This window comes from Abramis brama (assembly GCF_963993115.1).
Source record: "Abramis brama genome assembly, chromosome: 21".
Taxonomy (NCBI): domain Eukaryota; kingdom Metazoa; phylum Chordata; class Actinopteri; order Cypriniformes; family Leuciscidae; genus Abramis; species Abramis brama.
This window is the reverse complement of record NC_139983.1, coordinates 2,100,982-2,123,653: the sequence shown is the minus strand read 5'-3', so window position 1 is coordinate 2,123,653 and position 22,672 is coordinate 2,100,982. Positions and strand designations below refer to the sequence as shown.

Here is a 22,672-nt window from a genome sequence, read left to right as displayed (position 1 = left end):
AATAATGGTTCTCTTTTTTAATATACTTTAAAATGTAATTTATTTTTGTGATGCAAAGCTGAATTTTCATCAGCAAGTACTCCAGTCTTTGGTGTCTTATGATCCTTCAGAAATCATTCTAATATGCTGGTTTATGATCAATGTTGGAAACAGTTGTGCTGCTTAATATTTTTTTATAACCTGAGATACTTTTTTCAGGATTATTTGATGAATAAAAAGTTAAAAAGAACTGTATTTATTTAGAATAGAAATCTTTTGTAACAATATACACTACCGTTCAAAAGTTTGGGAACAATAACTTTTTTTTTAAAAAGAAATTAGTACTTTAATTCAACAAGAATGCGTTAAATTGATAAAAGGTGATGGTAACGATTTATATTGTTAGAAATGTTTTTATTTTGAATAAATGCTGTTTTTATGAATAAATGCTGTTAACGTTTTACTCATCAATGAATCCTGAAAAAAGTATTCCAAAAAAATATATTAAACAGCACAACTGTTTCCATCATTGATAATAACTGAGTATCAAATCATCATATTAGAATGATTTCTGAAGGATCATAAGACGCCAAAGACTGGAGTACTTGCTGATGAAAATTCAGCTTTGCATCACAAAAATAAATTACATTTTAAAGTATATTAAAAAAGAGAACCATTATTTTAAATTGTAATAATATTTCATAATATTACTGTTTTTTTTGTTTTGTTTTTTGTTTTTAACTGCAGGCTTGATGAGCATAAGAGACTTCTTGCAAAAGCATTCAAATAGTAGTGTTTCCAAACTAGCTTTATTGGCATGGTAAAAAAGGCTTTACATTGCCAAAGTTGAATCAGGCAATGATTGACAGTTTTCTGGTCCTATGGCATCGGCCCAATGTTGTTTGGGGTGGCTGGGGGGAAATATGATCTAATCGAAGACTGTAACCGAATGTAACATTAGATAAACAAGTCATGTAATGATTGGGCTAACAGTTAAATCAAGACAACACAGCTGTATAATGTTATGGGCTCTCACTGAGCTCTAAAATGCCTCTCCACCTGAAAAAAGCCAGTACTGTATTATAAATAGTATTAGTATAGTATAAAAAAAAATCAGACTTACCACGAGTAAGCTAACGTTTTCCAGTATCCTCCTGATATAGCGACGATGACTATATATCATTCGTCTGTACTAGGGGTGGAACGGTACATGTATTCGTATTGAACCGAAACGGTACGGGCGTCACGGTTCGGTGCATGAATACACACGGAGAATACACGGTATAAAAATAAATAAAACTCGCGTGCAAATTAATTAATGTAATGCGGAACTACTGTTAGATACGCGGGTTCATAGGGACACCTAATCTGTAGCCCCGCCTTAGCTTTGAAGCTCCGTGGCTATAATCATAGACAGGCTATAATGGACAGGCTGCAATGTCAAGTTTGCAATGCTGGAATATGTTGTGTGTGTGTGTGTGTGCCTGCGTGCGTGCGTGTGTGTGTGTGTGTGTGTGTGTTGAGAGAGGCGCGGGCGCGATCGAACAGTGGAAACATAAAAACATACTCCGCCATTTTGTTCATAGGACATCATTCAAACTGCAAAGTGTTTACTTATATTTGTGTACACTCGCAATAAAACACAACATTGTGCTTTTGTCAAATTGTAAACTCTTGTCAAACTGTAACCTACAACAGTCACACAACACTGAGTAAGTTACACATTCTACATTGATTAAAAGAAAATCAAATTTGTTTTTAATAGTAGTATTATTTTATACAGAAATAAATTATTTATAATTCAGATGAGAATAAAGTTAGTGTTAATTAAAATTTTAAGGAAAACAAATATATTGATCTGAAATATAGCAAATTAATTTTAAATTCATTAAGGTACAATTACCAAACATATCTCAAGGTCTTTTTGTCTTTTTATTAATTTAATTAATAAACTAATTATATAAAACTATTGTCAATGCACTACAAATAAACTGGTTCTATGCCTTTACTTTATTAATAAAACTTATTTAAAAAATACAAGGTTTAAGACATTTATTTTCCTTTGGTGGTACAGCCTACAGACATGCACAATAAAAAAAAAAAATTGCCTTCTACATTTTTGTTTTGCTTTTCCCTCCATTGTACCGAACTCGTACCGAACCGTGATGTCTGAACCGAGGTATGTACCGAACCGTGACTTCTGTGTACCGTTCCACCCCTAGTCTGTACTATTCCTTCTATAAGAAATCATCTCAACAATATAGTGTAGCAGCAAATAAATACAGATATAAACTTAATATCACTAAAATGAAATAGAAAGCTGCGATTACAGACACTCACATCCACACATAAACACACCACTGACGTCTTCACTTCCAGGTCACGAAGCTGTCAATCAAAAACTCAGTAACCAATGAGAACACACTGCTACTAGCCCCGCCCCCACGAGAGAAATGTGTCAGAACGGCGAACGAAAACTCAGGGAGCGTAAACGAAAACTTCAGAAGCGCAAATGAAAACTCTGGAAGCGCATTTGTAAGTTCAGATCAGCGATTGAAATATGAGAAATAGTTAGCAAAACATGCAGTGTATTAAAAACGAAGTAAAAAAATTTGCCTGATATTTATTCTTTTTCAGTTTCAGAGATAATTTATTTAGTTTCAATTTATATTTTCATTAGTTTCTTGAAAAGCTACGTTCATTATTATTGGCACAAGAATAACTCCATAACTGTCCACCTTATTTCTACCTCCCAAGATTCCATTTCCTTGCGTGAATTACGTTTGATGGGTAATCGCTTTAGAGTCTGGTAACAAATCAGATATCACTTTATTATATAAGTTGTTTGAACTACGTTTTAATGAGCATGAATATCTTTTAACTTATGTTTATGTTTAAGAATTAATTATGACATGACATGCTTGTAATTTAAAAAATATATATTTTACCTTATTGCTTAATAACAATTATCAATGTCACAAAACATACCTAAAAATGTAATTTCTTTCACTTTAACTATATAAATAATCAGGATAAAAAATAAAAGATTATTACAGGAATTAAAGTTTGATTGATTATAATCAAGAATCGCAAGAACAGCTTTAGTTCAGGCATAATACTGGGGTCCTAAGCTGGACTCAGCACTTCACCACACCAGAACCGGAGGTTTCCATGGTAACGGTCATAAACAGTCTATGCTAGCGGTACGCTAATCCCCTTTTTAGAGTGCTTGGGAACTAAAACATGTGGGAACACACCCTGTTACACCTACAGTAGCGCCCCGAGAATAAGGAGGATAAGAGCCAATAAAATGAAGATGATCAGATGAAGATCACACACACACTTACAGTTCTTCATCTACAGCAGAAATCTCAACACATCTCACTGATTTATTGTTATTTAAATTTCCCAAAGTATCAGTTTCTCCTGATGGACACAAATGTCTGAATCCCATATTTAATGTTTGTAGTTGATGCCGTTAAACGCTGATGATAAAAACGAGTGTGAAACTAATAACAGCACTGACAGTGATCAGAGGAAAATGTGTTTGATCAACAGGACGAGTGTCATAATTCATAATAATCTGTGTTGGGTTCACTGTCGATCATTATATGAAGATCAGAATAAAAGCATCTGTTGATTGTGTTTCATCAGCTCCTGTGATTCTGGATCCAAACACTGCAGATCCACGTCTCGTCGTGTCTGATGATCTGACCAGTGTGAGATACAGCCGGAACAAACAACCTCTTCCTGATAATCCAGAGAGATTTAACTGTTTCTGTGTTCTGGGTTCAGAGGGTTTTAACTCAGGAACACACTGCTGGGATGTGGAGGTTAAAGAGAGTTCAGGCTGGACTCTTGGAGTAACTACAGCATCAATCCAGAGGAAGGGAGGTGTTTTCTTCGACACTGATGTCTGGTGTGTGACGTACGGATGGATTGGAGGTTTTCCTGTTAAACAGAAGCTTGATCGTGTGAGAGTGAATCTGGACTATGACAGAGGAACGGTGTCGTTCTCTGATCCTGTAACTAACACACATCTAAACACATTCACAACCACCTTCACTCACACACTCTTTCCATTCTTCCGTTGTTCCTCTCTGAGGATCTTACCGGTCAATATTCAGTAAACGTCACTCCTGTAGATCTGGATCTTCCTGCTTTCATCATGTTTCCAATATTTACTCCATATCTCATGAGTAAGAGTGCTGTTGATCTGAGTATCAGTACGCTGACTGTGATTGGGCCGTGATGATCACATGACTGATATCCAGCACTACAGCAACACACACACTCTCATGTTGCTTTAACACAGGGTTTCTCAAACTCGGTCCTGAAGGGCCACTGTCCTGCAGAGTTTAGCTCCAACCCTGATCAAACACACCTGAACAAGCTAATCAATGTCTTCAGGATCACTAGAAACTCACAGCTAGGTGTGTTTGATCAGGGTTGGAGCTAAACTGTGCAGGACAGTGGCCCTTCAGGACCGAGTTTGAGAAACCCTGCTTTAACAGATCAATAAACAACAGTGAAGTTTGTCACTTTGCTCATTTACACATTATTATATAGGCCTAATATTTTTTTTCTATAAACTGAGCCTAATTCTACACATGCACAGTTTCAATGAATTTGTAAATAAATAATTGTTTATTTAAGTTTAAATGATCATTTGCTCACTTAAGTACATGGATGTAAATGATAACTATTATGAGGAGATGAGAGCATAGACATAATAAATATATAGACGGCCATATTGATCAGGGCAAAAAGCACAATAACGTTTATATTTCTCAACTGATTTCAGTGGTTTATGATCTACGTGGAAAACGAAAAAGATTCTGTCTGAAATTATTAAGAATCTCGCTGGTTAAGAGCTTGACATTTTTTAATGGTTAATTATTAATTAGGAATTGTGGAAACTCAAGTGTGTCAAGCATAGTTTTGTTTTTCTGGGTTAATAATTGTAGAGACGTCCCTAATGTAATATAATTTAATGTACATGAAATATGCATAATGTATTTCATTGTGGAAATGTCTTTTTCTGTCTTAAACACTGTCATATTAGCTTTTTCTCTTGTTCCTTCATCTTTCTGTCTTCAGTCACGTCATAGGATGGATGTCACAGGGCAATTTTAAATGAATGTGAAGATAATTTGCAGCTCAAAACCTTATTTATCTTAAGGCTCTTTTCATTTATATCATTTATTTCTACATATAGATTTCCTCCTAACCTTATGCTTGCAGTTTAACACACAAGTGTTTGTTTTATTATTCATATTCCATACCTAAACAATACATGTCTTTATAGAAATGTTTAAACAGAAATGAAATTGTCTCTTCAGTTTAAATGTGTTTTATTGGGGTCTAAAAAATTCAACGTTAGACTTTATTGTAATTTTTAGAAATGCTGTCTAGTGAATCTCAGTAAAAGATTCAAATAAAAACAAAACTTAAAACAAACCTCAATAAACAGCAACAATTACAGCAGAATAAAGTGCAGTTATGTCACTAGCTGGAAGGTGTTTGTATGTGTGTGTGTTTAGTGTCACCATCTATCTGTGTTGCCATTGTTATGGAAAATTTTGATTTTCATTGATTTACAGTATTGATTTTCATTTACTTTCAGTAAGACATTGAAATGATCCTTGCTGGACTGTACGTGGTCTGCCAACATATGACTAATGTGTGTGTGTTTTGAAACACTGGGAAACAGGTGAGACCCCTAGGGTCAGAGGCCATCCAATTTAGAACTTGTGAGTTTGTAAGAATAAACTCAGCAGGATTAGATCACTAGCAGAGAAACCTTCCCTTGTTTAGATAAGGGCCTGTAAGCAGAAGACCTTGAAAGCAGTATAAAGACTCCTCTGCCCTCCCTCTCGTCGTCACACTTGTTTCACAGACTGTACTGGTGACTTCTGTGTGGCAACTGGGCCTTCTTGCAAGAATAAAATACTTTTTAATGATCATTTGAATTTCAGAGTGTCTCTTACGCAGTTGATGATTGTTTAATGAATTTTTGCCACAACACCATCTACTGGTTAAAGTGATAATATGTTACTTTTAAAACTGCTTTTCCCAAAAGATGAGCAAAAATCTACACTAAACCATGTCAAATTATCCATGTTATCCCCATGACTGAAAGTTGGAAATGTGGGTCAAAAAGACCTGAACATAATATTATGCATAAATACATAATATTTGTATTGTGTGGTAACCGTTTTATAAAAGCAATAATGAGTTGTGAATAGTACAATAATATAAAAGTGGTATAGTAATAATAGGCAGAAGAGGGACAGTCTCTTGGAAATGCAGAGAACAGTCACTGACAGGCTTTCTTCAGCTTTCCTTGAGGTTTGTGTTGTCCTGGTTCCACTGGCTAAAATATATAAATGAGCCACGATTAGATGCCAAGCAATCAGAACAGCTCTGTAATTCTGTCCTGTCAGTCCTCTGATCACTGCACTGACCTGAAGACTCACTTGCCATTCACATGAGCTCATAATATAAACTACAAAGAAATACAGAAATATAAATATAAATTCATGTTCCTCACAAACCACAACCATCTAAACAATTCCCCACGGACAAATCAAGCCCTACATTTGTTCTTTTTTGAGAGGCGTTTCAGTCTGCAGGCAAAAGTGGCCTAAATCTGTTTTTAACAGCCTAATAACAGTGTAAAAGCACAAACCACAGGGAATCTGATCTTTGTGATTCTGATTTGGTCCACTTTCGCATTAATTTTTAAAAAAACCTACATGATTTATTTGAAAGATTGTAATTAATAGAGTACTGCAACTTCTCAACTTTAACAAGTTTCTCTTTGTTTTGTGCTGTCTTAAAGGGGTGGTATAATGCCCTTTTCACAAGATGTAAATCAAGTCTCTGATGTCCCCAGAGTGTGTGAAGTTTTATCTCAAAATACCCCACAGATATTTTTATAGCATGTTAAAATTGTCAAATTGTCAAAAACGCGTAATTTTTCTGTGTGTCCCTTTAAATGCAAATGAGCTGCTGCTCCCGGCACAGAGGGCGGAGCTGCAAGAGCTTGTGTGTGTGTCTGTGTGTGTGATTACCTCACACACACGCACTGAAAATTTCAAAAACGTTGAAACTTCCTCGTCAGAAAGATGGAGAGACTCAAGAAGAAGTGACAACATGTAGAAGCAACAGGACATTTCTGAATGGTTAGTTGATGAATTTATGTAGCTTATGTGAAGTTAACTATCTTCTAGTCATTGATTAGCATATTCTGTCATGATAATATATCAATGCGTCCCCGGGGGCGGGGTTTATGTATATTCTAGGGTTGGTGATGTCACTAACCCAGGAGGAATGTCGTGTAGTCTCTATCAGTCGTTTGTTGTAGTCCTTAAAAAGCTATTTCTGTAAAATAAAATATCTCCCTTTGCTTTGAACTTTGAGCGTTGTAACTTTGCAGATGTTGTTTATGTTCAGACAGCAACATTACACACTGACTAAAGTTAGAAAAGTGAAATTATAATCAATGAACCCTTTAACTTGTTTGGCTTCACGCAGTCAGAAGCTCATATTCTGAGGCACAGGTGGTGTCTCTCCATTACCCACCGTTATACTGGTGCATCCAAGGGCGAGATACTGTATTCTTCATAATATTTCCTCATATTTTCACTGTCTACACTGGACACGAAGCCCTCACCGTTCGTGGAAAGAAAGTAGAGAGGCAAAACAACACAATTTCCTCACTTTATTCTTAGAATATGTTCACGCTGTTCACCCACATACTGTTCATCCAGACACGATTATAGACGAGTGCACTATTTGTGCGATTTTAATTTGATAATGTGTGTGTCAGTAGTGTGTGATTGACCCGTTGTCTGCGTTTGTTGAAAGCATGTTTCTGTTTAGTGGCGGCCCGTGTTTGTGTTCTCAGTTCTGTGTGGGGTCGATCACTCTCCCCATGAACAACAGGCTAGAAGTGGCTTCATGGTACAGAAAGAAGAAGAAGGGCCTGTTGATGATGAAAGTGGCTGGAAGAGAATAAGCCGTGATTCCCACTGATGTGGCGGAGGCTGCGCTGGTGCCTTTCTCATCCACCTCGATCACGGCTTTATGCAGCACCTGCACAACACACACACGTAATCAAGCATTAATGGCTGCGTTTACATCCAATGTTGTCAATTTAACTTATGCGTAAAATTATAATATGGCATAAAACATTTGTGAATAAAGCAGCATTTCCATCTCATGTGTTCAAGAGAACAAAATCATCACTTCCTGTGAAATTGGTGTAAATTATCAGTAATAAAACTGTAAGTTTCTGCAATCGGGCTCTTTTTCCCTCCATCATAAACGAGTGTGTCTCAGAGCGTCAGACGAACACAATAAACGCTGTCATGTTCTCTAGCGTCCGGATGCTGGTGTTCGGGAACACACTCGTGTGTGTGAGACGCTTCTGAGGGAATTAAACCCAATCATTCTGATCACACACTTCGACTCCGGTGTTTCAGAAACACCAAACCAACATCTGAGATGCTGCGATGCCATTGGTCCACTGGTTACTCCAGTTATCCAATCACATCATCTCATGAGGCGTCGAGGGATTTATTCAGTTAACGTGTTTCCACCGTAGTTTATGTGAGTGTCTTATTATATAATTAAAAAAAGTGCAAATGAGTGCAAATGTTTTTATGCAGATTTTTAGAATCTATGCACAATAACCCAAGATTCACATAAAAACAGTTAATGTGAGTGTGTGTGAGGCTACAGTAACCTGTGAGATTTTCAGATGCCCCTCTTTGCTTAAACCCGTCAGGTTGGCTGAATCGAGGAAAACACTGTCGATGCCCAGATGTGGCAGAATTTCATGCATGTTGTAAGACTGCTCCATCTTGAACTTGGGCAGATGAACCTCCATTCTCCTGAACGAGAGAGAGAGAGTCGGAGAAAGACAGTACAACATGTATAAAAGTCAATCATGAGGTTAAAATAGAGGATGAATAAAGTTCCACCAAATATGGGAATTAATTTACTCTCCCGTCTGTCTTCTCCACACAACAGCAGCTGATAGTGATCATGTTTTTCAGTTGCAGAAAAGTATGAGTGTATTAATCCTGCACTATTGCCTTACATCGCTTTGAGTCTTTGAGAAGATATTTTTTTTCATGAATTTCATTCACTGTTATGATGAAAAGGGTCTTTGTTTTGTGTTTATCAGGGTTTTGAAAGAACACAAAGAAAAGTAAATGGTTATTTTTTTTTCTATCTTTGAGAAGCTGTTATAGTTTTTATTAATATTGTGAATTACTTATTGTTATATGTTCCGTTTACATTTTAAATGTATAGTTTTAGTACGCACACACAGTAGTGGCCAAAACTGATGCCCAGCCTTGGAAAATTGACAACTTCACACTATATTCAAAAATGATTAAAAATGTGTTAAAAGATTTTGTAATCATATCATGTAGTTGTGCTAGGAGTCGAGTGTTTATTAGTGATATAACGCAAAGAAACATGGCAAATTGTGTGACAATTTTTAGCCATACAAAAAAAATTATGAATTCATAATTAAAAAATAAGTAAAAACAAGAGCGATTTTTAGAATGCCTTGTCATGCATGAGATGCTCAAAACACGCGAGCACAGCGATCAAACACGTCTGTCTAGCGCATTTACATAGAAAAACAATGAAAAAGTAGCGCAGTGGAATGCAAAAACACATTCTGTGTGAACATCTCCCAAATATGCCGCTCACGTTCGCCTCATGTTTTTGATCCAGCCTAAGAATCGCTCAGCGTTGATCTCGTCATCTATGACGGTGTAGTCGGCAGCGGCGTCGGGCAGGACGATGAGCAGAGCCGCTCCACCGCGGTACGGCAGGCGCAGCACTCGAGCGCGCAGCTCACTGTCTTCAGCCGTCGAGAATTTATCTTCCTTAAACATCATGGGGACTTGAACAATCTTGTACTTGTCGACATAAAAACGACTCATTTCCGTGCTGTTGGGGTTGAACGGATGATCCCAGTCACCTTGAAAACAAAGAGTTTTAGATGATATAACAATTGTTTTACATTAGTTCATTGCTGTTTCCACACTGCAAGAAATTATTTTACTTGAGAATCAAAATTACTTAAGATATTAAATCTTGTTTTCTGAAAAAATATATTTTGATTGATTAACTTTCCCCACCATGATTGGATTTTCTGGCAATCCACATTTTCACTGTTATACAGTAGGGGGCGCTATTACGCATCTTCTGAAAGAGTACTGAATCTCCAGATCAAAACACAGGAGAAGAAGCAGCAGAAACAAGTAATATAAGCATTGCTGACACTAGTCAGCTAACGTGAACATCAAACAGCATATAAATCAAAACTGCCTAATGTTACTAAATGAAATGTTGAACCCATCCATCTTCTTCCGCTTATCCGGGGCCGGGTCGCGGGGGCAGCAGTCTAAGCAGAGATGCCCAGACTTCCCTCTCCCTAGACACTTCCTCTAGCTCTTCCGGGGGGACACCGAGGCGTACCCAAGCCAGCCATAATCCCTCCAGCGTGGGACGCGCCCGGAACACCTCCCAGGGAAGACGTCCACAACAGGCATCCGGAACAGATGCCCGAGCCACCTCAGCTGGCACCTCTCGATGTGGAGGAGCAGCGTCTCTACTCTGAGCTCCTCCTGAGTGACCGAGCTTCTCACCCTATCTCTAAGGGAGCGTCCAGCCACAGCTCATGACAATAGGTGAGAGTAGGAACGTAGATTGAACAGTAAATCGAGAGCTTCGCCTTGCAGCTCAGCTCCTTCTTCTCCACGACAGACCGGTACATCGACCGCATTACTGCAGAAGCTGCACCGATCCGTCTGTCAATCTCCCGTTCCATCCTTCCCTCACTCATGAACAAGACCCCAAGATACTTGAACTCCTCCACTTGAGGCAGGAACTCTCCACCTACCTGAAGTGGGCAAGCCACCCTTTTCCGACTGAGAACCATGGCCTCGGATTTACAGGTACTGATTCTCATCCCAGCCGCTTCACACTCGGCTGCAAACCGTCCCAGTGCATGCTGAAGGTCCTGGTCTGATGGGGCCAACACGACAACATTATCCGCATAGAGCAGAGACGAAATTGTGTGGTCCCCAAACCTTACACCATCCGGCCCCTGGCTGCGCCTTTAAATTCTGTCCATAAAAATTTAAAAAACAGAACTGGTGACAAAGGGCAGTCCTGCCGGAGTCCAACATGCACCGGGAACAAGTCTGACTTACTGCCATCAATGCGAACCAAGCTCCTGCTCCGGTCGTACAGGGACCGTACAGCCCTTAGCAAAGGGCCCTGGACTCCATACTCCCAGAGCACCCTCCACAGGACGCCACGAGGGACACAGTCAAATGCCTTCTCCAAATCCACAAAGCACATGTGGATAGGTTGGGCAAAATCCCATGAACCCTCCAGGACCCTGGATAGGGTATAGAGCTGGTCCAGTGTTCCACGACCGGGACAAAAACCACATTGTTCCTCCTGAATCTGAGGTTCTACTATCGGCCGAAATCTCCTCTCCAGTACCCTGGCATAGACTTTCCCAGGGAGGCTGAGAAGTGTGATCCCCCTATAGTTGGAACACACCCTCTTCTTTTCCATTCGTAAAAAGAGGGACCACCACTCCGGTCTGCCAGCCCAAAGGCACTGTCCCCGACCGCCACGCGATGTTGCAGAGGTGTGTCAGCGAAGCCACTCCACAACATCCAGAGACTTGAGGTACTCAGGGCGGATCTCATCCACCCCCGGTGCCTTGCCATGAGGAGCTTCTTCACTACCTCGGTGACTTCAGCTTGGGTAATGGACGAGTCCATCTCTGAGCCCTTGGCCTCTGCTTCCCCAATGGAAGACGTGACGGTGGGATTGAGGAGATCTTCGAAGTATTCCTTACACTGTCCGACGATATCCCCAGTTGAGGTCAACAGCTGCCCACCTCCACTGTAAATGGCGTTGGTAGGGCACTGCTTCCCTCTGCAGAGGCGCCGGGCGGTTTGCCAGAATCTATTTGAGGCCAACCGGTAGTCCTTCTCCATGGCCTCACCGAACTCCTCCCAGGCCAGATTTTTTGCCTCCACAACCACCCGGGCTGCAATCCGCTTGGCCTGCTGGTACCCCTCAGCTGCCTCAGGAGTCCCACAAGCCAGCCAGGCCTGATAGGACTCCTCCTTCAGCTTGAAGGCATCCCTTACTTACGGTGTCCACCACCGGGTTCGGGGATTGCCGCCTCGACAGGCACCGGAGACCTTACGGCCACAGCTCCGAGCGGCCGAGTCAACAATGGAGGTGGAGAACATGGTCCACTCTGACTCATTATCTTCAGACTCCCTCAGGATCCGGTCAAAGCTCCGCCGGAGGTGGGAGTTTAAGATCTCTCTGACAGGGGAATCGGCCAAACGTTCCCAACAGACCCTCACGTTTGGGTCTGCCGAGTCTGTCCAGCTTTCCCCCCCGCCATCGGATCCAACTCACCACCAGGTGGTGATCAGTTGACAGCTCCGCCCCTCTCTTCACCCGAGTGTCCAAGACATACGGCCGGAGGTCGGATGAAATGACCACAAAGTCGATCATCGACCTCTGGCCTAGGGTATCCTGGTGCCACGTGCAGTCGTGCACTGATGGACACCCTTATGCTGGAACATGGTGTTCATTATGGACAAGTTGTAACTAGCACAGAAGTCCAATAACAGAACACTGCCCCTCCAGGTGTCACTGTCGCTGCCCACGTGGGCATTGAAGTCCCCCAGTAGAACGACGGAGTCCCCAGTCGGAGCACTTTCCAGCACCCCTCCCAGAGACCCCAAGAGGGCCGGATACTCAGCACTGCCGTTCGGCCCGTAGGCACACACGACAGTGAGAGACCTATCCCAGACCCGAAGGCGCAGGGAAGCAACCCTCTATCTCTAGTCGGTGCCTCTGAACCTCACACACAATCTCAGGTTCCTTCCCCATCAGCGAGATGACGTTCCACGTCTATAAAGCTTGTTTCCGTGTCCAGGGATCGGGTTGTCGGGGCCCCCGCCTTCGACTGCCGCCCGATCCACTATACTATACTATATATTTTTTGATCACCATTCTGAATCCCATCCCGACGAAGTCTCTGACAAAAACATGATTTTCTCAGCTTTTTGTTCAAAATATTACCTTTTTGATCTTCTCAATACTCTCATACTTTCCCCCAGAATATTTTGTTTTATGAATGCAATATATCAAATGAAAAAAAAAAAAACAGCCTCTGCTTTTTTATTTAAAAAAATAAAATAAAAAATTAGCTTCATGCATTCTTTTTTTTATCAACATTTGAATGTGGGCAAGTTTCATTAAAACAAATGCTGGTGCTGACTGCCAACTTTTAAAAAAATGCTGGCGGGGAAAGAGTTAAGATAATTTTTACTTAAACCAAGAACAAATATCTGCAATTGGGGTCAGAAAAATAATCTTGTTCCCTTTTGAGTCTGTATCTCGACATTGCAAGCTACGCTACTTAAAGGGGTGGTATAATGCCCCTTTTTACAATGTGTAAAATAAGTCTCTGTTGTCCACAGAGTGTGTATGTGAAGTTTTAGCTCAAAATACCCCACAGATAATTTTGTACAGCATGTTAAAGTTGTCCCTTTTTGAGGGTCAGTAAAAACGTGTAGTTTGTGGCCCTTTAAATGCAAATGAGCTGCTGCTCCCGGCACAGAGGTGCAGAGCTACAAGAGCTCCTGTGTGTGTGTGTGTGTTAGCACCTCCGATTACCTCACGCAGACAAGCACTAAAATGTCAGAAACTGTTCTGCCTTTTATGTTTAAACTGGAGTCGGACAATGATGGAGAGACTCAAGAAGAAGTGACAACATGTAGAATGCAACAGGCCGTTTCTGAATGGTTAGTTCAGGGATGCAAACACATGTATGGTCAAAAAAGAGAGAGGTTATCGAAGCCCTCGCCCGTGGCAAATATCCAGATACTTACATAATTGTGATGAATTTAATCCTTTGTAAGTTATCATTTTGCAGTGTAAGATTACAGTTAACACCTTTAAATATTACATAAATGTATTGTGTATTTTTATTAAACTTAGTGAGTGTATAAATCAGCAACAAAAAGTAATTCTTGAGAAAATCTGCACAGTAATTTTATAAAATCTAAACATGTTAATAAAAACAAATTACTATTAGTACTCATAAAATTCAATCAGGCCTTCATACATTTCACAATTTTATATTTATATATGAATGTCAAGAATTCAGAAGTGTGTATATATATATAGCCTACACTACACTACACAGAAGTAATATACAATGAAATTATGCTTATTTTAAATGTATTGTGCAGGCTAGACATAAAAAATATAGGCCTTATCTTTCAGTGCGCAAAACCATGATAATATGAAACGCTTCAAAACAGAGCGCACAAAGCGCGTATGCAGAATGATGTGCTCAAAGCAACATGGAGTCACAGTGTGCAGCGCTGCACCGCACAAGTGCGCATTTAAAAGTTCACATGATGTGAATATATCATATTGGAGAGAGTTTTACCGTGCATCCTGCTGTAACCGGACGAGGCGCACGCGCTGTTTGAATACTGAATGGAGAATGATTGACAGCCGCAGAGGAGGGAAAACGAGTTTCCGTAAACTTTAATTTAATGATGTAAATAGACTTCTGTCCCTCACATTAAGCTATGGAATGGCTTCAAATGACTTTGTGAAATTATAATCAGAAACTCTTCTCCTTTCCTCTGTCGATGGTGCAGACTGCTCGTTGAAGAGGCCGCTGCAGCCCACCTCTGCCCAGCGTACATAGATAGAAGTCTACGCCATTGTTTCCCTCGAAGCCGTGCCATACTACAGCCCATATTGCTGAAAAAGTGCATATGGCAGCCAGCCAGGCAGCACTAGCCATTCACACAATGGCAATGCTCCAGGTTTTTCAAGCCAAAATGCTGCAGGCCTTGGATGAGCCACAACATCACGGACCTGGCGTTCAGGGCGACTAAGAAGACCGCTCAAGGTATTGGAAGCAGCATGAGCAGTTTTGTCATACTTCAGTGTCACTCATGGCTTGCGCTTGCTTGGCATGCTGTGGGGTCTTTTTCTGAGAAGTTTTTGGAGGTGCAGAAGTAATCTAAGGCGCCGAGTCGTTTTCTTCCAAAGCGAGCTGCAGCTCCTCCACCGTGTTCCAGATCTTGCGCCTATTTTGCAAGCAGAGATTCAGTCTCTCACCTCAGGGGAGAACATACACTGCTCACTGTTCTTTATGCTGACCAATGACTCTATCGAGTCGCTAGCCGAAGGGCTCAAATATGCTTTTCCCCGATCAAGATCATGCCGCTGGTTCTGCACAAGATTAGGGAAGAGTGGGAGACAGTTTTGTTGGTTGCACCGAACTGACCCAACCATCCGTGGTTTCTGGAGTTAATAGATCTGGTATCTCCGGCGATGAGCACAATATGTCACCATAGCCCAAAGCTCTGGAACTTGCATGTCTGGTAAGTCATCGCGACGGCCAGACACTGACCACATCACAGCAAGTTTTGGACACGATTGCAGAAGCAAGAGCCCCTTCAACCAGGCTGCCATTTCAGCTTTCCATTTACACATTGAGCATTGCTTAGTAGGGAGGCATGTGTTAGTGTCAAGAATTCTAAGGGAAGCGAGGCGGTTGCATCCTTCTCGCCCTAACTGGATTCCTGTCTGGGATTTTGCCACTTTTCAAACAACTGCATACGGTGCGGTTAAATGTGCTCTCTCTCTCAAGACAACGCTTTTACTCACTTTGGCGTGTGGTAAAACAGTAGGGGACCTGCATGCATGGTCTACGAGCACTGCTTGTTTGAAATTTTGGTAGGAATGACTGCATGATCAGGCTGACACTCAGAAGCAGTTACAATATGTGCCCAGAGTGTTGTCTACTTCATACAGAGTGCAAATTATAAAACTGCAAGCGTATACCCCTCAGAAACCTGCATGCTTTATGCCCGGTCGCGCTTTACTAGTTTATGTGGACAGATTCAACGAGTCAGTTCAGGCTGTCAGAACAGCTGTTTGTGTATTTCGGAGGTTGTGCTTTTGGAGTCCACGCTCATTCTACTAAGGCCCCGTCCACACTACTGCGTTTTCGTTTAAAAACGGAGACCTTTTTCTACGTTTGCACCTCCCGTCCACACTAAAACGGCAAAAACGGAGACCCAAAATGGAGAAGTTTAGAAACGCTGCAGACCCGTTTTCCGTTTTGAATCTCCGGAGGGCGTTTTAGTCTAGACGGGTCAAAACGGAGGACTTTAGAAACGATGACGTAGTAGAGGCTCACGCTCGGCTCTATGATTGGGTGTCATCAGTCATGGCGTATATCTTTGCTAGCCGCTGTTGTGCAAGTAAATTCTGCATTTTACAATGCTATAACTGCCTACATGCGCCGGAGGCAAGCTATTATTCGAGCGATCTGTGACAACTTGCGTATGCAGCGGCGGTATCGACCGTACATGGAGCGTCGGTTTTGGGTTAACCCGGGAAGAACCAGCGCATGGTGGGATAATTTTATCAATGAAGTTGTGTTTACACCGGCACGCACATGCCCAGTGTTGGTGAATGGTCACGTGATCCGCGTTTTCAGTCGTTTTAATGTGGACGGAGATCAATTCTAATACGCAGCTAAAATGCTGGTGTGGACGGAGATCGTATTCGTTTTAATTCTCCGTTTCTAAACTAAAACGCAGTAGTGTGGACGGGGCCTAAGAGCATGGCTTCTTCGTAGGCTTGGGCAAAAGGAATGTCGATTTAGGACATTTTGTCTGGCTGCAGGATGGTCTTCTAGAAACACCTTTGCTAGACTTTACAACCTTGATATTTCCTCTTGTGTACCACATTTTGTCTGTGCAAAGAGATGCCAGCTGACTTTCTATTGTTTGTTTGTGCACCTGACCACTCCTTTCACTCTGAAATGCGTCGTTTTAACAGGGTCCAGTACTGACCATGCCCTTCAATCTGAACTGTGTGGTTTCAACTAGGTCTGGTACTGAGCTCTGCTTTTACTCGGCTGCTATGATTAGATCATTTATTCATTGCCTTAGATAAGCACTCGAGCTGTAATTCTGTTGGCTGTCATGGTTTCTCCTAGGTCCGCTAGTTGGTATGTAAGGCAGTCAACAGACTCAAACTTGATTTTTTTATTGTGATTTTGTTCGCTACGTTTGAGTTCTGTACACAGCGGGATTTTATGCTATTCCTAAAAGCGTAGCTCGCAATGTCGAGAGACTGACTCGAAAGGGAGCGTCTCCGGTTACTTTCGTAACCTCAGTTCCATGAGAAGAGGTAATGAGACATTGCACATGCTACTGTGTACAAACCTCAGAGACTTATAAATGTTGCTTTTCAGTCTTAAGATTCTGAGGCAATGACAATGAGTAACAAGCAATATAGTGGATGGCTCCGCCCCTAGCTTGCAAGTTCAAACGTCATTGGCCAGTAAAGTTTACTGGTGCTGTGCAATTAAGCTTCAGTATTAAGGGAAGGAGGGGATACACCCTATAGCGTAGATAGCAATGTCTCATTCCCTCCTCTCAGGGAACTGAGGTCACGAAAGTAACCAGAGACGTTTTCCCTTTAAGTTAAGATTTAGAATGGGTTTAGAATCCATACAGATATTTGTTCTTGTTTTAAGCACAAACTTTTTCAGAAACAAAAACTTTTTCAGAAAACAACACTTAATATTTTGTCATTTTGCATCTCCAGTTAATATATCTCGATTTACAAATGTTTAAATATTTGCAGTGGCGGCTGGTGGGTTTTAAAATAGAGTAGGCACACAAAATATTTTTTAACTGCTTTAAAATGGCTTTTCTGGTCACTTATAGACAGAATATTTGTAGAAAATGACACATACATCAAGACAATATAGATATTAGTTAACTCACCTTGTCCTATCACTTGAAGCCAAAATACATGTCCTTTTAAATGTCTGTGTTAAAAGAGTACGTTCGGTCGTTTAGTGAAGCTGATTGCTGTAACGTTAGTATATATTCAACTTAGGCATGGGATCTTCCTTCATTTTTAATTTATAGCTGTTGTTTGAATGGTAGTTTAGAAAAAATTTTAGCGATCAAATATTCAATATCTCTATTCTCCATAGTTACATCAGTGGTAGCAGTTCAAACAAATATTACGTAATTTATGTCTCGTCGATGATTGGTTTATATACCAAGGGCCCTATCTTACACCCAGCGCAAATGACTTTGTACAGCGACACATGTATCATTCCTATTTTGCACCCGACGCACAGCGGACTTTTCCCTCCACAGACGCACGTCGGTAAATTAGGGAATGAACTTGCGCTCCCGGGGGCGGTTCAGCGCAAAAAGGAGGCGTGTTCCGGCGCAAACGTTCCCTGGTGCTATTTTGCAGTTTCAGAAAACAATTCCGCCACTGACCAGGAAAAACCTCGTCTAAAGTCAGTGGCGCGTTGCACATGTTATTCAGATGCTATTTTAAGGGCGCATGCTTGGCCATAATCAGTGTAGCGTGTGCACAACGCGCATACACTTTGCTTATCTCATCTACACAGACGCATCAGTTCTCATTTTTAGAAAACCATACATTATTACAAGGAACAATATTAACACATGAGGGAAATCATTGTTGTGTCCATGAAGATGTGTAAAAATAGGCATAAATCTAGCTTACACATTTACTCAAATTTTTATTCGCCTGTTTAACCGAAGCTAATTTGGGTGGGTTTCTCCATCCCCAATGTCACTTCTCTGTGTTTTACGTCCCTGATGAGAACGTCGGTCTCCTCGGCTGTGAACCGCTCCTGGCGTGCGCCTGGCAAATCCGCCATGGAACAAGCGCGCCTGCTCTTAAAGGGAATGTGAGATGACGCTCTGATGACGCCCAAACCACACCTATGAGTAATGAAGCTACTTCAGACCAACCCATTTTAGATTTGCGCCGGGCGCAAGAGTCATTTATCCCGCCGGTATAATAACAACAGTGCCCGAGATCCGCCCACAGTTACTTGCGTTTCGTGCTTGATACTTGCATTTCAGATCGTTAAAATAGGGCCCCAAGGGTGAAATACTCAATGGTGATTGGTAAAAATTTTTTTACCAATGAAGGCACAAGTCTTCGGCTAAGGATTTGCCTCCCCCTCCCTTTCTCTATTTCCTTAGACTCGCATGGTGATTACACTTAAAAGTGGTGAAATAACAAACAGGAAATACACATTCTGAGACATTTAATGAATAACCGGGAATTTTATTGACATTAAATCGTCCTTCTCCCATTTTCACCTCAATGTTTTGGGTAGGCTGTGCCTCCCTTGCCGAGCCGCCACTGAATATTTGTACTGGGAAACTAGACAAAAACACAGAGGAAGAACATAATATTTAGCCATGCATGCGCAGAGAAACTCACCCTGATAGAAAATGGTGTTGAGGAGCATCATCTTCGTCAATGGCTCGATACTCGTCACCATTTCATTCACTTTATTGCCGGTCTTTCTGCTCACATACTCATTGACGATGCTCTTGCTGAGCTCAGCCTTGCTGAAATCCACATTATTCACATCAGCACCAAAGAACGTCTTGATCTGATCGCTGAAGAGACTCTCGACCTGAAAGCGCTCGTCCACGAAGAGTGCCGTGCCCTGCTCCATCTGCAGTTTTCTGTCCTGCGAGATGTTCTTCTGCAGCTGCTCGAAGAGCCGTGGGACGAGCAAAGCGTCTCCGCTTGCATCCAGAGAGTCCAGATTCAGTCCCTTCAAGATCTCACTGCGAGTCGAGCCCTTGGCAGCCAGTAAGAGCGTGGCGAAAGACGTGGAAACACTTAGCGGTGAGAAGAAGACGTTTTTGTCATGAAAACTTGATATCTTGCGATAGAGGTTCATGGCAAAGTCAATATTTTTGAAGGCCAGATCAGTGACACCAGGAGTTTTGGTCTCTTGACTTTTGAGAACGCACAGAAATCCAGATGAAAAAATGAGGGTGAACAGCACTTTTAAGTCCATTTTATAATCTTGTTTGTCAGAAAATCCCTTGACCTGAAGATATATAAATAAATAAATAAATAAACTATATTGTTTATTGATTATATTGAGATTTAATAATGAATGCAGACACAAGAAGACCCAATGCAATACATACTGAACTGTACTGTTAGCTATGCATGTTTTTTTTTTTTTAATGCACAAAATATAAGCTACAAAATAATAATCTGTTTGCGAAACTATTCTGTACTAATGGAAGAACTAAAAGCACCAAACATGGTGGCAAAACCTTGAAGAATAAAAAAACCCTAACATCTGAAAATGTGAACTATAATTATATATGTAAAATAACATTTATACTCACCGACAGACCGCAGAGAAAGATCCTGTGTTGTCTGTTGTGTTCTGACTGTTTGCAGAGACAAAGTTCAGTGTGCGTTAGAGATTATCTATTAACAATCAAACAATTTCCAGCCTAAAGACTCATCCGAGACAGATCAATGACGGCGATCGCCAGGTCCTTCTGATTTAAGTTTGAGTTTTGATGACAGCTCGAGTAAGTACTTCATTAAGAATGATCGTAGGGAACTCACTACAATATCTACATATTTTTCAGGTCATCACAACTTAAAGGGATTGTTCACCCACAAATGAACCGTCTGTCATTATTTACTCTCCCTCATGTCGTTCCAGACCTGCATGACTTACTGTCTTCTGTGGAACACAAAACTTCTTGTCCATAATGTGGCGTCAAATGGAGTCAATGAGAGTCAATGGTGTCCAAAACAACACTGAATCCCATTGATTATATGGAAAAAACAACTGAATGTCCTTCAAATATCTTCTTTTATGCTCCACAGAAGAAAGAAAGTCATAGTGCGTGTAAATGATGACAGAATGCTTATTTTGGGCATGTACGTCATTTGTTCATGTGAAGCAGCGAAGTGCGTCTGAATCATAATCACAACTGAAGGTGAACTCGGATGTGAAGACGGTGGACGATCAGCCAAACTTAACCGTATAACGAGTGTAAAATCAGCTGTGGATCAGCTTCAGTCATGAGAAATCACATGCAGGTCATTCCTACAGTTTGCTGGATTAAGTCCCCATGAAAGAACACTGCATATATTTTGCATAAAATGCAACTTTCACACCACATGGCTTTTCATGCATAGATGTACCCAAATTAATAGAAATTCATAATGATTAGTACCCAAGCATAATTTAAAACAACAACTTTTTTAAGCACTTGACAGGCAAATTCCCGCGCCCCCAATCACGCTTTCTCAACTTCACTTTGAAATAAAGGTTACATATACATAACCCTTTAAAATCTCAAGCATACGCCCAATCGAATACAGCTTCGGAGGCTAAGCGTATCCCATCATGCATCATGTTCGGGAGGTCACGTGTCCTGAAATGTCGAGGAAAACATTCCACTGCAAGTTAAAATAATTAGATTTTACAGATAATTTGGTTGTAAAACCAAGTGTTGCACATTTTATTGGTGCAAAGATGAGAAGGCTTTTTGTACAACATTTGCAACTGTTTTTATTTATTATAATTTAATTAGAAGCACCACAGTTTTTAAATTGTGTTTTATTACATGGGTATTGTATTGCATGCACATTTAATTTTAGGATTTTTTTAAAATCATTATTGAAAATCTAAATAAAGCTCTGTAAACACTTGCATTTTAAAGTGTGTCCCATCAGATAATCAAGTGTTCTACACACACTTGCAGTCTTCACGCTTGAACACTTGGGCCAACAGGAAATACATGGTCATGTAGGTGTCAAGTGCAAAGACTGCATGTGTGGTATTCAGACAGGCCCGATGTTTCAGAAGGGTGCTCGTGAGCTCATTAGCTTAAAACCCCCACCGTTACACATTGCCTTGTAAGAATGTCATGTAACATGGTGGACTAATGTCAAAGTGAATGTGAAATATTTGAATGTGGATTATTAGGTTAACCTGAGCTTGACCAGTGTGTTTACTGGTAGACAGACATCTCTCCCTCTGAAAAGCCAAAAAAATCACTGAATTAAAAAAAATATTAATTCAACAAACCTGCTAAGCTGTAGGAATGACCCGTGTGCCTGAAGTCACTGGTTTAGCTGCGTGACGAAGAAGCTTCACTGAGAAAATCTCTTCTGTTGTTCGATTTTTTTGTTTAATTCAATATGAATAAATGTTGGAACATTTTAAATTTCACTCTGCGAACAATTTTGACAAAGTACATCACTGCATCATCCTTCCCTCGGGTCATTGACCTGAAACATATATTTTTTTAAAGAAATTAAAAAATTGAGTGTTCATCGGAGGACTTTTGTCGCACTTGAACCACGAATACACACTTAAAAAAAATTTGGACTCAAGGAGTTTTGTTTTAAAAAAGTAACAAATCCTTCCATCGCGGGTCAATTTGACCCCCTTAGGAATGAATGGAAAGCGAGGAATGCTTCAGTACACACAGAAAAACCAAAAAAATGCTCAAAATTCAAACTAAAAATGCTAAAACTGTAGCAAAAAAATATTTTATAATGTCACGTGTCTCTGAATGTATACTGAAGAAGAAACAGAGTTTAGGACCCAGCAGAACAGCTCATTTACTCCATATAGAGATATAAGGCCATCTAGAGTCATGAAATATCATCTTATATTATTATTTTTCCACACGAGGTCGACAAAGACACACAATGTAAGATATTTTGA

General features: G+C 40.7%; 3 protein-coding genes across 3 annotated transcripts in view; 1 reads left to right on the top strand and 2 right to left on the bottom strand.

The window, feature by feature from the left end:
* The window catches only part of LOC311072349 (uncharacterized protein), a 43,410-nt gene extending 39,204 nt beyond the window's left edge, over positions 1 to 4,206 (bottom strand). Inside the window, exon 1 of the mRNA XM_084097313.1 lies at positions 4,093 to 4,206. The gene's annotated coding sequence lies outside the window, so the exon portion shown is untranslated. The remainder of the gene's footprint in view (positions 1 to 4,092) is intronic.
* The window catches only part of LOC311072348 (nuclear factor 7, brain-like), a 33,917-nt gene extending 27,972 nt beyond the window's left edge, over positions 1 to 5,945 (top strand). The window contains exon 6 of the mRNA XM_084097312.1: positions 3,634 to 5,945. Coding sequence (XP_083953438.1) covers positions 3,634 to 4,109 — 476 coding nt within the window. The 3' untranslated portion in view covers positions 4,110 to 5,945. The remainder of the gene's footprint in view (positions 1 to 3,633) is intronic.
* Positions 5,946 to 7,696: 1,751 nt separating this feature from the next.
* On the bottom strand, positions 7,697 to 20,837 carry serpina10b (serpin peptidase inhibitor, clade A (alpha-1 antiproteinase, antitrypsin), member 10b). Its single transcript, XM_084097117.1, has 5 exons — positions 20,322 to 20,837; positions 19,387 to 20,011; positions 9,712 to 9,985; positions 8,732 to 8,879; positions 7,697 to 8,079 (listed from the first exon to the last, which is right to left on the bottom strand). The coding sequence occupies exons 2-5, from the start codon at positions 19,976 to 19,978 to the stop codon at positions 7,888 to 7,890; spliced, it is 1,206 nt and encodes a 401-aa protein (XP_083953243.1). The 5' UTR covers positions 19,979 to 20,011; positions 20,322 to 20,837; the 3' UTR covers positions 7,697 to 7,887.
* Between the last annotated feature and the right edge of the window lie 1,835 nt (positions 20,838 to 22,672).